Genomic DNA, 14,752 nt, shown 5'->3' on the forward strand with positions numbered 1-14,752 from the left:
ATTCTTGGTGCGAGAATGTGTAAATGTATTTATCGCTCTGAACTCGTTCTCAGATAAGTTATGCAAAATTGAAATTTTTTTTTCTCAATCATAAAACCTCGAATAGGAAGGACGAACCACTAGCTGATTTTCCTGGTTAACTGATCAACTCGTAATTTGTATCGATATCCTCTCCTATATATTCAACCCTTTCTAATTTGAGGAGAAATAATACATTGTATTCCTTTCTTTCTTGATTTGATGCTTGTGTACAAGGGGTAACAAATACAAATGTCAAGGGTCAAGGGGAAGTTCAATGGAAAATTAATATATCATTCATACCCGCCCCCCCCCCAATTAACGGATTTTTAGTAGAAAAAGCCCAATCACTTAATTCTTTTTATTCTCAGAATAAAGAAAGCCCTTCCAAGCGATCTAATGGGAAATATTAAGGAAAAATTTACGGTTTGAAAATTCAGTGGAGGGTTTAAATTCAGACCCCAAAAGTTTATTTTGATTTAATTTGATTTTAGTTTCATTTTCTAACATTGCAAGGTACATTTTTTAAAGACTAATGTGAACCCTCATCCCCTCAGCGCTATAGATCTTGTAAAACCCTCAAAGCCATGTTGAAAATCGCTTTAAAAATCCATTCCTCGAATTTTAGTAAAGTAAATTGAACTCTAAATGATATTATAATATTCGCCTGGAGTTTTAAAGCTGTAAAAAACATAATTTAAAATCCCCAAACATAAAAAATAATATGCTATTTCTATTCTCGATGGCTTTCAGCCCATCCATTTTATCCCGGCATGTTACAGTATAAACTTTTCGGTTGGTTGAGACAGGGATGTGACGCGTTAAAGAAATGTTCACTTCGTATGCTTTTAGATGTTTAAATATTAAAATTTATCTATTTATATATTTATATATTTTCAGAAAATATTTTTTTCTGGTGATGAATTGCGAATAAGAATTTTCATCATTTTTGTGAGTTCATGGAAATATTCTTTCAAGCATCACTTCTAATAAAATAACGCCCTCTTTAAAATGACATTGTATAAAATTTCACTATATAGGTCTGAACTTCATTTTCAATTTACGTAATGAAAATTCTAGAATTTACTCCATTCACTAGACTTAGTTCCAGACCTCTGAAGATTTATCACGATTTGAAATCGTGAAGGAAGAAAAAAATTCGAGCCAGACGGAAGAAAAAAATAAATCAATGAAAATTAAAAAATTTGATCAAAAGTTTATAAGATTTCAAAATTTCACAACTTTTAAATAGTTTTGTTACTTTTGTCTTTTGGTCTCTTAGTGATTTTGACAGGATATAGAAAAACAGAAGCCTTTATCTTTTGTATTTTGTTCAGAATGCTACTGAAAAGATGCACAACAAAAATTTCGAAATTTATATCATTTTAAATTTTCAACACTTTTTATAAGAACTAATATAAAGGTTTATAAATATCTCGATCTTAAAATTTTATATACTTTGGACAATCAAACAATGAATTCGCTGCGCTTTAAAACTATTCATGACAAACTTTATACTAAGAGCTCTTAGGGTTTTTACTTTAAATTATGTAAAGTAAAATTTAATTTCTAATAATTATTTTTAATAAAGTACCACAGGAAGAAGAAAAATTGTTCTTCATAAACGATTGACCTGGAAACCGCTTTGAAACAGGTATCAAAAAATAACCATGGTAAAAATTGCACACCTTACAAAAGTATTTCTTTTCATACTGCGTTAGTGTTTTCACAAATTTATGTTAATCTAATATCATCTAATTTTGCCACCTGAACGTCGTATAAAATCTAAACCTTGATTTTGGTGAACCATTTTTCAGACTGTTCCCCCAGCGGACAGCACACACAAGAACTGAAAAAAAAGAAGAAATTTTTATAAAAATTTCCAATATTTTCATTTGAATTTAGATTTTGAATTTTCAGTGGTTTTTATTTTGTTATGATAGCCATGACAAGGCTGAAAGAAGCCTTCTTGGCAACTATAGTCATTTTCACATTTTATTCGTATGCTGTTGAATCTACCAGGTAATTACAGTTTCTTGAATTTCTCGCTTTTTCAGAATACTTGTTGGAATGCACATTTTTTTATTAGAACCCAGTTTATAAGAACATTCCTGCTGAAATTTAGGGGGTGAAATAGGGACATGACCACCCTTAGAAGTGTAGAGATTGGCTATACTCGCTCAAAATTATTTGAAATTTTCGCATTTGCAATAATTTTTTTGCTTTTTTAATTCAAATTTGACTGACTTGTTTGACTTGAGGACCCACTTTTTATAACCCAATGTGATTTTGTACATTTGAGTGCGTTAATTTCAAGAATGGCAATAAGAACATTTTAAGCTTGAAATAGTCCAAAAAAATAAGCTGTAGAATTTTTTTACTCAGCCAAAATTAAGACATTATAATAAAAAATCGTGTAATCCACGTCTACTGATACCACTATGATGCTTTCAATCGTTTGATAGTCCTTTTCTATTTTGTGTTGTGTCAGCCCCATTGTAACATTAAATTATTTAAAATCCCGTTCAAAAGTGTTTCAAAAGAATTCCATAATTTTTCTTATTTTAGTTTGGAATTCAACCCCGCATCTTTTGAAAAACACACAGAAAGTGCGTTGCAAGGTACGTGATTTATGCACCCCTCTCTTCTTGAATGATCCTTTAAGGATTTAGGATGCTTGTGAAACCTTTTGTATTTTGTAACTATTTTTCGTTTCCCAAACAGTCGATCTTTAATGCTGGTTAGTATTAGCTCAAGTCGCCTACGATTCTGGAAACTCATCATTCCATTCAAAAAATCTTCTTATTTTCTTTACAGATGCCTTGAAAGAACGCAAGCAAAATAAACCAAATCGTATTCCTAATAAACAACGTAAGTTGTCTATCATAATAAAGTTGTATTTTTCTGTTTGGATAGATTTGAAGAACTTCGTTCACCTTATTGTTGTACTTTAATCGGGATTAAATTTTGTTAGATTAAATTTCGCGAAGCAAAAAAATCGCAAAATTTTCTGGATTAAATTCCGCGAGTCAGTGTTGATTTTATTTCATTTCATTTCGCGAATGAGCCTATAAATAGCTGAAAATGGCCATTTTTTTGCCACAAATGAAGAGTTTTGACTGGTTCCTCCACCGAAAAAGAGATTTAAGAAATTTCACGTTGATTTAATTTCGTGAGTCAACAATCTCACGCGTTTTCGCGAGACTAAATTTCGCGAAAATGGCAAAAACTCGCAAAGTCGCGAAATTTAATCTCGCGAAAGTTAATCCGATTAAAGTATGTTGAACTATCTGACACTTATCCTCTTTGTGCTCTATTCTACAGGAAAGACAATATTTTTTCCTAATTATATCATGAAGACGCCTTGATAATTCATTTTTGAGATACTTTTTTAATTACCAAAATTATTGAAAATCAAGAATATTTCCTTAAGGACCTAAGGTTCCTTTTCTGGATTTATTCATAAAATTTTCATATCTGACTTTCAGGTTGTAATCAACCGTTCCACAGCGGTGTTTGTCGAAATAACTTAGAATCAGCTCTTAATGATACCAACATCAAGAGCGGATGTAGAAATCTTTTGAAAGATACCGTTCTTAGAGATTTATGTGAATTGGGCAAACCATGCACTGCGCAAGATTTCTGCAGATTCATTTGCCCAGAAGGTAACTGATTTTTTCCTCATTTGTCTATTATTGTATTTTCAATCATATCATGAAAAATCTTTGTTCCTGAGTTTGATCAAACGGTATTGTCTATGTCTAATCCAGTGGCGTGGTGGCAGGGGGGCCAGGGGGCCAGGCCCCCCCAGCGGAGCCCTTTTGAGAAGGGGCGACCAAAAATAAGGGGCGCCAAGAAGGATTTTTTTCAGGCGCCCATATCGAAAGATTGACAAATGAAAAAACAAAAATGGCGCCCCTTATCACCACAAAAATTTTCTAGCTCGCTTCGCTCACACACTCCCTTTTTTATAGAGAGGGGCGCGCCAAAAACAAAAAAGTCTTTAAAAAGGGCGCCATATTTGCCGTGGCCACCCCAGAGAAATTTTCCCACCACGCCACTGGTCTAATCTACTCAAATGTATTTTCAATTCCATAAAATTTATGCTCGATTTTTAATTTTATCCATGTCCTCCTTCAAATTCTTTGTATCCCTTGATTTGATTTATTTTTTTATCAGAATTTACTGATTTTTGGTTTAAACTAAGTTTTAGTCAAAACTTTACTTTGATCTTTTTTGTCAAACGACTGACCTATTTAGCTATTTGGCCTCAAATTTGACCTTGTCTAATCGCCTTACCATCCGAAAAAAAGATATTGAAGAAAGGTTTTATTTGTCGTATTTTGGTCTAATTAATTCTCTTTATCTTCCTTTTCAGAACAATGTAGTAATATTTTCGATCCATCAAAATGTCCAGAAGAGATGGTCAAACATTTTCATTACGATCCAATGGACGGAGAATGTAAAATAAAAGAAGGACAACGTTCATGTGGTTCCGGTTATGAAACCAAAGAAGAATGTGAAGAAGCTTGCGGTAAGAAAACGATTTCATTTAATAATAACTTGAATCCTATTTTGGCATTCGATACTGATCTTTCCATTTTGAAATGTCAATGAACTCGGCTATCATTATGCTTGATTAGACGAACTAAGTGAATCTTTTCCCACGTAAATCTTTTGTATGCCAATTTTAGGCAATATAATGATCAAATTTTTTAAAAATTTATCAAAAAAACTATTCTTTTATCTTGTTCCCTAGCAACAGCATATCATGTTCTTTTGTTTTTCTTGTTTTCACGTTTCTATTGTTATTTTCACACCTTTTTTGTTTTCGAACGTTTTGCTTGTTACTATGACATTTATGAAACAGTTTCACAAAGAATGTTGACGCCTTATTGTTTTCTTTAGGAGAACTTTACGAAAAGCGTGAAGTCAAAAGAGAAGCTAGCGCAGGTAAGTTGGTCTTCAATCATAAGTCTTAATCAGATTTTTTTATAAGAACAATTTCATACTTTAACGGCAAGATTCTTAATAAAGTAGCAAAAATCTTAATGAAATCGAAAGTGACAATTTTAAGGTCAAATCTAGCCTGAATTTTCAAAAATGTATTCAAATCGAATGCGATTTTAAATTTTTCTGATTTGCTTGCATTTGCAGCTTGCAAATATGACTTTGACTGTCAAAATGGAGGAATGTGCTCTGATGGAAAATGTATCTGCCCATCAGGATTCACTGGTGCCAAGTGTGAAAGCGGTCAGTATATTTATTTAAAATGACTTCCAAAAGTAATGTAAAGAGTTTAGATTGGTTTTTGACTTTAAATACCTCAAGACTACTCCAAGTGAAGTTTGAACGTTCACGATTCATTTTCAGCGAATGGTACTATCTCGGGTTGAATACAATATAACAGAGCTATTATCAAATGTTCCGTTTCTATTTTTTAGTCGCTTGTAATCCACCCTGTCTCAATGACGGTCAATGCGTGGATGGCAAATGTCAATGTACTTCCAAATATACTGGTCAAACTTGTGAAACACGTAATGTTTTGATACTCTCCCTAATCTTTATATGGTTGAACATAGCAAAAAAAACGGATCTTAAAGCTAAAAAATGATCCAAAAAGGCTGAAATGATAACCTGAAAGTCACTTAACCCCTCTCAAATCGAAAAATGAAACAAAGTGGAAGTATTGAAATCGCGATTCTCGCCTAAGCTTTATATTCTGAAAAATATCAATATACCCAAAATTGTCGGAAGTGATTGGTTTGGTTACAATGATATCAATATTTTCTCTAGATCTTCTAGAATAATGCATCCTCTTCTTCTTATACAGCATTTTGCAAAGATCCATGTTTGAACAATGGAACATGTTTGGATGGTGATTCGTGCAAATGTCCTGACGGATTCATGGGAAGAACTTGCTCTAGAAGTAAGTTGTGCTTTCTCTATTATTTCATAAATAGTATTAGAAGAAATACAGTTTGATACGTCAAAAAATAATTTGGATTCTGTATCTTACTAGTTTCTATTTAAGGCTTCTTGTTGAATATGCGAGAGTTGCATAAACAGACAAACTTTAAAGTCTTCAAATATGTGTTAGCAATGTCAATTCAGCAAATAAGATGGTAAAATAAAAGTACCTTAAGGGAACTTAATTGGCGGGGACTAATTTTGGCGTTCAGCAAAAATCATAAAGACTTTTAGTTTTGGTGGGAACTAATTTTTGCGAATGACTGCGTAAATCTGTTCTATTTTGTCTTATTTTGAGCAATTTTGATGAATTTCAGGGGTTATTAATCAAGCAAGAAAACGAAAACTTAAATTTTGGCGGGAACTTATTTTGACGAGTGAGCAAAATATTTAATTTTGGCGGGAACTAATTTTAGCAAATTTTGTCTAAATTCGCCAAATCTGCCAAAATTAGTTCCCGCCCAAATAAGTTCCCTTAAGGATGTAAGTACTGGAGAAACTCCTGAACTAATCCTCAATTTCTACCTTCTCTTTAACATTCAGACTATTGTGACGATTTTTGTTTGAACGGAGGTGTCTGCGAAGAAGGCAATAAATGTAAATGTCCAATCACCTACCTTCGACAACTCGATCCTCATTGTGGAAAATGTAAGTAGTTCATTTTATCTGCTACATCACTGCGTCGCTCCATATGGTCGGATAATTTCAATTTACTTTTCATTTACGCTTCATTTTTCTGTTTTAATTTTCATTGGATATTTTGAAATACAAATACCAAGCTTCGTGTATCAAAAAAAAAGTTTCTAAATCTCTAGTAAACAAGATAGACTCGTACGAATACAGTCAAAGCTCTCTAATTTGACTTTCCATTATTCGATACGCTCCAATTTGATTAAATTTCAAGTCATTGACAATGATAAAGGACGCTCTCCTACACATTTTTTTAATAAGAACATCCAAAATCTTTGAAGCCTTCAGACGTTCTTAACATTTTGAGTTTTAAGCCTAAAAATATTTTTAACATGTTCTAATTTTCGCCATTTTTGAGCATTTTTGTCCATCTTCCTATATATAAGGAATTGGGTGTTTTAGAGTCCGTGAAGCCTCAAAAAGTTCTTAAGTTGTTCTTAATGTTTTGGCCATCGAAGCCTTATGTTCTTATATAGTTTGTTCTTATTAAAAAAAACGTGTATTCTATACGCTCCCCTTTTCAATGAAAATCAAATTAGAGAGCGTCAAATTTAACTTGAAATCAAATATTTGTCAACTTTTTTTGTTTAGCAATCTGTGAGAACTGTGGCATTGGAGGATATTGTGCTTCAGAACAAGATACCATCAAATGTGTATGTCAACCTGGATGGAAGGGAGCCAACTGTGATGAAGGTAGCGAATACATATTCTAAATTGGAAGAAATTCAAAGCTTTTTTCATAATCACATAGTTTTGATAAGAATCTGAAGTCTTTATTCTTCATCCTTAATTGGAGTAAAAAAAAGCCTTACTTCCGGACAAAACCCCGTTAAGATAATTATAAGACTTTGCTTACATTTCATGGATTTTTCACCCCTCCCAATCTGTTTCATTATAAGGCAAAACCTTCATTCTTTATAACTAATACATCACGAATTCTTGACATTCGCAATCTTCCATTTACAGAGGACAGCGCTGAAATGGTGATCAACAAGGGAGTCTGTCTTTCAACTGTTGAAGATGTCTTGAGAGATCCAGCCACACGTTTCAACGGCTTCACAACACAAAAAGAACGAGATTATTGTGTCAACTATTTGAAAGATCTGAGCAGTCATTGCAGTGAAATCAGACCATTCCACAATTACACTAAAGCCACTTGTTATCACTTTTGTAGTAAGTGAATGCATTGATTTCCTTATAAATATCGTAATACCTTTCGATCGAGAGTTAATCATTAATTTCATGCCACCTATAATTTAGGTAATGAAGAATAATATACCTTTACAACTTCACAGGCTTTATACAAATATCTGATTATGATTAAGAAGCATCAAAAATTGAACTGAAAATACTAAATTAAAAAAAAATTCCTTGTTATTAAATAAACTATTGTATTAATCCCATGAGAGCCGAAATCTCACCTTGATATTTTCTTTATTTTTTTTCTACAGACGAGCAACAGACAAACAATCTCTGTGAACAAATTTACGATTCAACAAACTGTGCACCACAAACCAAATATGGTTACGACAAATCCGTTAAGAAATGCGTCGAATTCTCATTCAGTGGTTGCCTTGGTAACAGAAATAACTATGACAGCATGGCTGATTGTGAAGCCAGACACAGTAAGGAAAAGTTACTTTACTCATCATATGCACCACTGCAACGACCTCATGAAGTTATAACTTTCTGCTTTTTGTCCTACATTAATCCATCACTTGTAACCAATCATATCTTGTGAAAGCGACGTAATATCACATACATTGCAATTATGTAACATTGTTTTCCAAATCTTGAGAAAAGCTCCTACCCATAGTTGTCGTTTAAAAAATGTTTTGCGTAGAAAAATCAGATAAGTTACATACTTTTTCGTGAAAATATTTTCAGCTTTGAAATATTCTGAATTTTTCAATCTTCTTTTGCGATCTTGTTCGCTTATTTTTGAAATTATTGAAAGTGTTGGTTTTGAAGCCAATTAAAGTAACTTTCAAAAGTCTTAATTACAATTAATGTAACCTTTCAACTACTTCAATGAAATTTTTTTCCGTCGTAAAAGCCAAAACCTTCAACATTCTTTTGTTTTCATTTTTAGATTCCATCTCTGGATTAATGAACACCACTGCATTGCTCTTACCATGTAAGTAAAAAATTAATCGAAAAACGGATCGATTTGCAAAGCCTCTCTTCAGGGTATCAAAATTAACTCAAAGTAATTGAGAATTATATATGATTATGAAAATTAAGTTTAATACAGTAGAGTCTCCATAACTCGAACACGTACGGGAAACACTATTCTGCTCGAATTATTGAAATTTCGGATTATGGAGATTTTATTGTATCGTCGTATGAATTATCTCGAGAGGTTTGTAACACTGTTACACCCAACTCGTCATCACAGATACAGATAATTGAGAAATCATTTCCTTTTTTTGCAGTGAACAAGACGTGTTACGTCCGTGGTAAAGTTCATTATAACACATTCGATGGATTAAACTACAATCTTTTGACTGGATGTTCATATTATTTGGTTCACGATAGCGATCCATCATCCAAATTCGACATCATCGTTCATAATGACCCCACCATTAACTACAATACCACCGTCAAACGAAGAGTGACCGTAGTGGCTGATGGGAAAACTGTTGAACTTGGTCAAAAGATCGGTGATATGTTTATTGTTCAGATTAAAGATGGAAACGGTGATAAAAAGATGGTGCAATTACCATATGAAGGTGTTCCAAGAATCTCCGAGGTATGTCTCTTTGGTAAAACTGTTGTTGATTCGCTTTGAAACTAAAGGTTATTTGTGCTTGTATAACTTAAAGAAATCAGGACTTGCAGTTTTGATGGTGACACCAAAAGTCAACGTAGAAAAATGCTTATTCTTAATGAATAGACAAAATAGGCAATGAATGTTCATTATCTTGATTGATTCTTCTACCAGGCTGGTCGTTACGTAATGGTGGTCACAGCTGAAGGGGCTGTCATCAAATTTGATGGAAAGGAAGATATCTCCATCACATTGCCAGAGACATTCTCACCAGACAGCAAACACAACCATGACATATCTGGTCTTTGTGGAAACATGGATGGTGACATTAGCACAGATCTCATCGATTACACACATACCAAAAGAGCAACACCGCAAAAGTTTGCCGCCCTTTATCAAACAGATGCTGGAACATGCAAAGAGAAACTCAAAATGTCTGACTTATTTTACAATCCACAAGACAATGCGGAATTGGTTTACCAATATGCTGAAACCAAGTGTGACATCATCAATACAGATGCTTTCAAACCATGCCATTCAAAGATTCCACCAGATCAGTACAAGATTATTTGCATGCAAGATATGGTGAATTGTAATTTTGACTTACGTGGTGATGAATGTTTGTGTAACGCGCTTTCGCTTTACGCACGTGTCTGTCACAACTACGGAGTAGAAGTTTCGTGGAGAAAACCTGATCTTTGTCGTAAGTAATTTTTATTTTATCGACACACTCTTCACTTTTGAAAACTTGAAGAACGAAACAGACCTTGCTAAAACGTTTTTGTTCTCAATATATTGACAAATTGCGTGCTAACAGGGCCAATTTATCAATCAATTTTAAAGACTCTTTAAAATACTTTTCAAAAGAAATGAGAAGTAGAACTCTCGGAACTTTTATTGCACTGATTTATTTTTACCAATTCTTCCAACCAAATTTAACTTCACGTCTATTCAACCTCGTTTCAGCAATCACATGTAAAAGTAACATGCAGTATTACGATTGTGGAAGTGCATGTCCAAAGACATGTGACAACATGATGTCCATGACGAAATGCCCGTCCGATTGTGTTGACGGTTGTAATTGTCCACCGGACATGTACTTCGATAAGGAGTACGAACGATGTGTGAAAAGAGAGCAATGTTCTTGTTATTGGGATGGTGTACATTATGCTCATTTGAGTTTGAGAAGAGGAGACGTCGAAGACTGGTAAGGAGTGTTTTGATTCTCATCTTAACAGTAGTTGAGTCTCTTGTGTAAAGTCAATACCTTTGATCTATATGTCATTTCTAGAAGATACCTTTTCCTTTTCAAAAATTTTGTTAAGTTTGAACTCTCTTTTATAGGTACTTTTTTATATCTCAGTAATGAAGATGATAGAGATTTTCAAAATTCAACAATTAAATAAAACTCGCCAATCATTTTCTCTCATCTTAGTACTTGTAACGGTGGTCTATGGAAATGTGAAAAGAAGGCATATGCAGCCACCTGTACTGTTTACGGGGACCCGCACATCAAGACCTTCGACGGCAAACGTTATGATATGTTCGGAAAATGTAGTTACGTATTGGTGGACCATTGTCATTACGGCAACTCACCAAAGGAATTTGAGATCATCACCAAGAATACAGATTGCAAGAATGACGACCTTGGTATCTCCTGCATCCGTAATATCTTGGTCAACTTGACGTCTATCAACACACGTGTCGCTTTGGGATCGTCACTTAAGAACGGACGCCGTTTACCTTCCGTCATTATCAACGGAGAAGACCAGAAATTCTACCTGAACAAAGACCTCTTAGTGGAATACGTAAGCGAGGAAAGCGTTTACGTTCATTACCGACGTAAGGATATGCGAATCCAATGGACCGGTGAAAACATCTACATTTCTGTCAGCTCTGATTATCAAAACCAAACGTGTGGTTTGTGTGGTACCTACAACTTCAACAAAGAGGACGACTTCCACACACGTTCAGATGCTACAGAAACCAGAGTTATTCCTTTCACCGAATCATGGATTTACAGTGATAAAGATGTCTCACAAGATCCAAGTGTGTGTCACACTACAGGATGGGATACTACTGAAGCACCCTGTAACGTTTTCCGACAATATGAGTCATATGCTGAGAGTTCATGCTCTTTGATTAAAGATCCAGAAGGTCCATTCAAAGCCTGTCATTCAGTTGTACCGCCATCAAGTCATTACAAGATCTGTAAAGATGATGGATGTAAATGCCAGAAATGTTATTGTAACATTGTAGCAGCTTACGCCAAAGCTTGTATGGATAAAGGTGTTCCCATTGACGGATGGAGGGAAAGAACTGAAGATTGTAGTAAGTATTCTTTCCTTAACATCATACATTCATTTCAATATCCACATCACATCCGTTTTCTCGAATTACCAATGATATTTTCCTTCCTTGTCTTCTGTTAATTTTCATATCAAGTTTTTCAATATTTCCAATCAACATCATCTAAAATAACATCAACTTGTGCAAATCCCTAAAGTTTAAAACAAACACATTCTTCATTTCTACCTTTTTTTCAGTGCTGCAATGTTCTGGCAACAAAGTGTTGAGACAATGTAACACCGACAAAACTGGCCACAACTTGAGATGTCCAGCTACGTGCCAAGATTTCTCGATGAACAGCACTGAAACTTGTCAAAGGTAAGGTGTATTACGTACATCCACAATATGTAAAGATGTCAAAACAAGGCCCCCATCTCCAACAAGTCACCGTTTAGAGACTGATCTTTGAAGACAATTTTCTGAAAAAGTTCGTGTTTATTGATTTACTTGTTGGGATTCTCGCTTAAAGATGTTAGGACTAGTCTCCATATTACCCCTAGAAATCGTTTGACCAGCGGAAGAGTACTTGACACATTTGTCCATAATCTCAACTCATTCTTGTTTCCAGCCGTGGTTGCATCGAAGGTTGTTATTGTCCTGATGGTTTTTATGAGAACAACAAGCATGAGTGTGTAGCCAAACAAGAATGTCCTTGCACACACAACGGCATGTTATATTCATTTGGACAAACGAGAAAGGAAGATTGTAACACGTGCACATGTATGGGTGGTGAATTCGTCTGCACCAAAGATAATTGTGAAGGTAGATACTTCTTCTTTCAGAAGTTTTACAGTAAAAGATAAAAAGCACTGAGTTCATACCTTAAGTTGATAAATTTTGGCGGGGATTAAATTTGGCGAATTTGGCGAATTTGGCCAAAATTCGCCAAATTAAATCCTTGCCAAAATTTCCAAATTCGTCAATTCGCCAAATTTAACAAAAATAGAATTATTTGAAAAATCACAACTTTTTTAGTATATTTTTGAGTAATTTTCACCCATTTCAGTGTGACAAAATTTCCAATTCGCCAAATTAAATCCTCGACAAATTTTACGAAATTGATCTATCGCAAAATTAAATCCCCGCCAAAAATCGTATTTTGGCCAATCGCCAAATTAAATCCACGTCAAAATTTATCCACTTAAGGTATGTTGAAGATGCAAATATGTACATGACTTCCTTTTTTTGCGCATGCGCCGCTCATTGTTCTCCAATACCTCGTTGTTTTCATTGAAGACTTTGTTTAACAAGAATTTTAAAATTTGGAGTGAAGGAAAAACTCAAATCTCAATCTAATGAGCCTTTTTTCAATGATCAACTCTCAACTCTTTTGTTTACAGAACAATGTGAATCACGTGGTTTAGTCTACTCAGCTTGCGGTAAAACATGTGACAACTTCATGTTGAATGATGCTGATTTACGTTGCACCTCTGGTTGTTTCTGTAAAGAAGGTAAAGTTCTCCACGAGAATGGAACTTGCGTTGATCCAACAACACAATGTCAATGTAAAGAAGCTGACCGATATTTCAACCAAGGAGAAATCTCACCTTCTGACTGTTCAAAGTATGTAATGTTGTCATCAACTCCACCCTCTTGTTCCTTCTTATTCTAGTTTCATAAAGTAATTAAGCTAATAATCCCTACAATGAAATAAGAAAGCTACTAGTTTTTTCGGGATCTATCATCTTAAGGGTATATTATATTACGGTAGTAAAATTCAAACTTACATACATATGTTTTTCTATTTGATTAAGTTTTCTACTTTTCTGTACAGACAATGTAACGGAGATCGAACATGGAAGACCATTTCCAATGAACACGCCAAACCACAATACGATTGTGCTGCATGGGGTCAAATGCATTATCGAACATTTGACGGTCGTATGTATAAATTTGATGGTGGAATGTGTGAATACCTTTTGATGTCCGATTGCCGAAGTGATCCTTCTAAAGATTATTGCGATATTAATTCAGCCAGCATTAATGTCAAAATCTCCAACAAACGTTGCCAAAACAGCTATGAAGCATACATGTGTAAACAGGTGGCCATCGATTTGCAAACACCAGAAGGTAAAGTGGAGATCGTCATGATGCAAGAAGAAGTCACCGTCAAACGTGGTATCACTGTCATGAAGTTTGAGAAAGGAAGTTATCCACAACCACAAACTGCTGTCATGAACGGTGTTGAAGTTTTCAAGGTAAGCTACCAATGTTACTCATAACGGTGTAAAGATTGATGGGAAATTATTTGAACTAGGGAGATAAATGTGATGACATATTGTGATATCTTTTAGCTGGTGAGTATTTTATTCGATTGAAAAACGATTCCTAATAACTTTCATAAAGATGAGGTTGGATCATCAATACATGATGCTTGTAGTCAAATAAATCTCTAATCCTTTTTGCCAGGTTGGTGTTTATTTGATTGTTCGTGCATATTTGTTGGATTACACCGTCAAATACGATCAACAAAACCGTGTCTACGTTGTCCCTGGTAAGAAACACGTCAGCTCTGGAATCTTCTCCGGTCTTTGTGGTGATTTCAATGGCAAAACTGAAGATGATTTCAGGCGTCTTGATAACGCAATGGCCGACAACGCACTCCAGTTTGGTAAATCATGGGCTGATTCATCCTCAGCTTGTGAATTGACCGAGACTGATACGTGTCAACAAAATCCTGACCGTCAAGCATGGGCTCAAAAAGGTAAGCCTTTTATTTTCATATAGTTTTTAGTCGGATTTTCGATCTTAACATTATCCATTACAAATTTAATAGCGAATTGTGAATTTCCTAGCTTAAAGTGAAAATTACTTGCAAGTTCCAAATAACAAAAACAACATTGATATTAAAGTGCTCTATCATGGCAGGAGTTTTGAATTCGCAATTTTCAATTAACTCTACTTGTTTTTGCACAATAGAGATTGCCTTTATGTTTTATAGCTTAAAAGTTGTTG

At 34.4% G+C, this 14,752-nt stretch overlaps 1 protein-coding gene across 1 annotated transcript in view; it reads left to right on the forward strand.

Annotated features, from left to right (window-relative positions):
• Positions 1-1,844: 1,844 nt before the first annotated feature.
• The window catches only part of LOC136804935 (mucin-19-like), a 45,926-nt gene continuing 33,018 nt past the window's right edge, over positions 1,845-14,752 (forward strand). Inside the window, 23 exon segments of the mRNA XM_067061467.1 lie at positions 1,845-2,040; positions 2,587-2,639; positions 2,836-2,889; positions 3,507-3,683; positions 4,397-4,552; positions 4,927-4,970; positions 5,172-5,271; positions 5,463-5,555; positions 5,852-5,947; positions 6,532-6,636; positions 7,270-7,371; positions 7,645-7,851; positions 8,130-8,303; positions 8,771-8,815; positions 9,114-9,430; positions 9,623-10,151; positions 10,415-10,655; positions 10,884-11,779; positions 11,995-12,115; positions 12,366-12,559; positions 13,138-13,360; positions 13,572-13,995; positions 14,207-14,501. Of these exon segments, the coding sequence (XP_066917568.1) occupies positions 1,964-2,040; positions 2,587-2,639; positions 2,836-2,889; positions 3,507-3,683; positions 4,397-4,552; positions 4,927-4,970; positions 5,172-5,271; positions 5,463-5,555; positions 5,852-5,947; positions 6,532-6,636; positions 7,270-7,371; positions 7,645-7,851; positions 8,130-8,303; positions 8,771-8,815; positions 9,114-9,430; positions 9,623-10,151; positions 10,415-10,655; positions 10,884-11,779; positions 11,995-12,115; positions 12,366-12,559; positions 13,138-13,360; positions 13,572-13,995; positions 14,207-14,501 (4,723 nt within the window). The 5' untranslated portion in view covers positions 1,845-1,963.

The sequence above is a fragment of the Clytia hemisphaerica genome, unplaced genomic scaffold (genome assembly GCF_902728285.1).
Source record: "Clytia hemisphaerica strain Z4C2 unplaced genomic scaffold, Clytia hemisphaerica genome assembly, whole genome shotgun sequence".
Lineage (NCBI taxonomy): Eukaryota > Metazoa > Cnidaria > Hydrozoa > Leptothecata > Clytiidae > Clytia > Clytia hemisphaerica.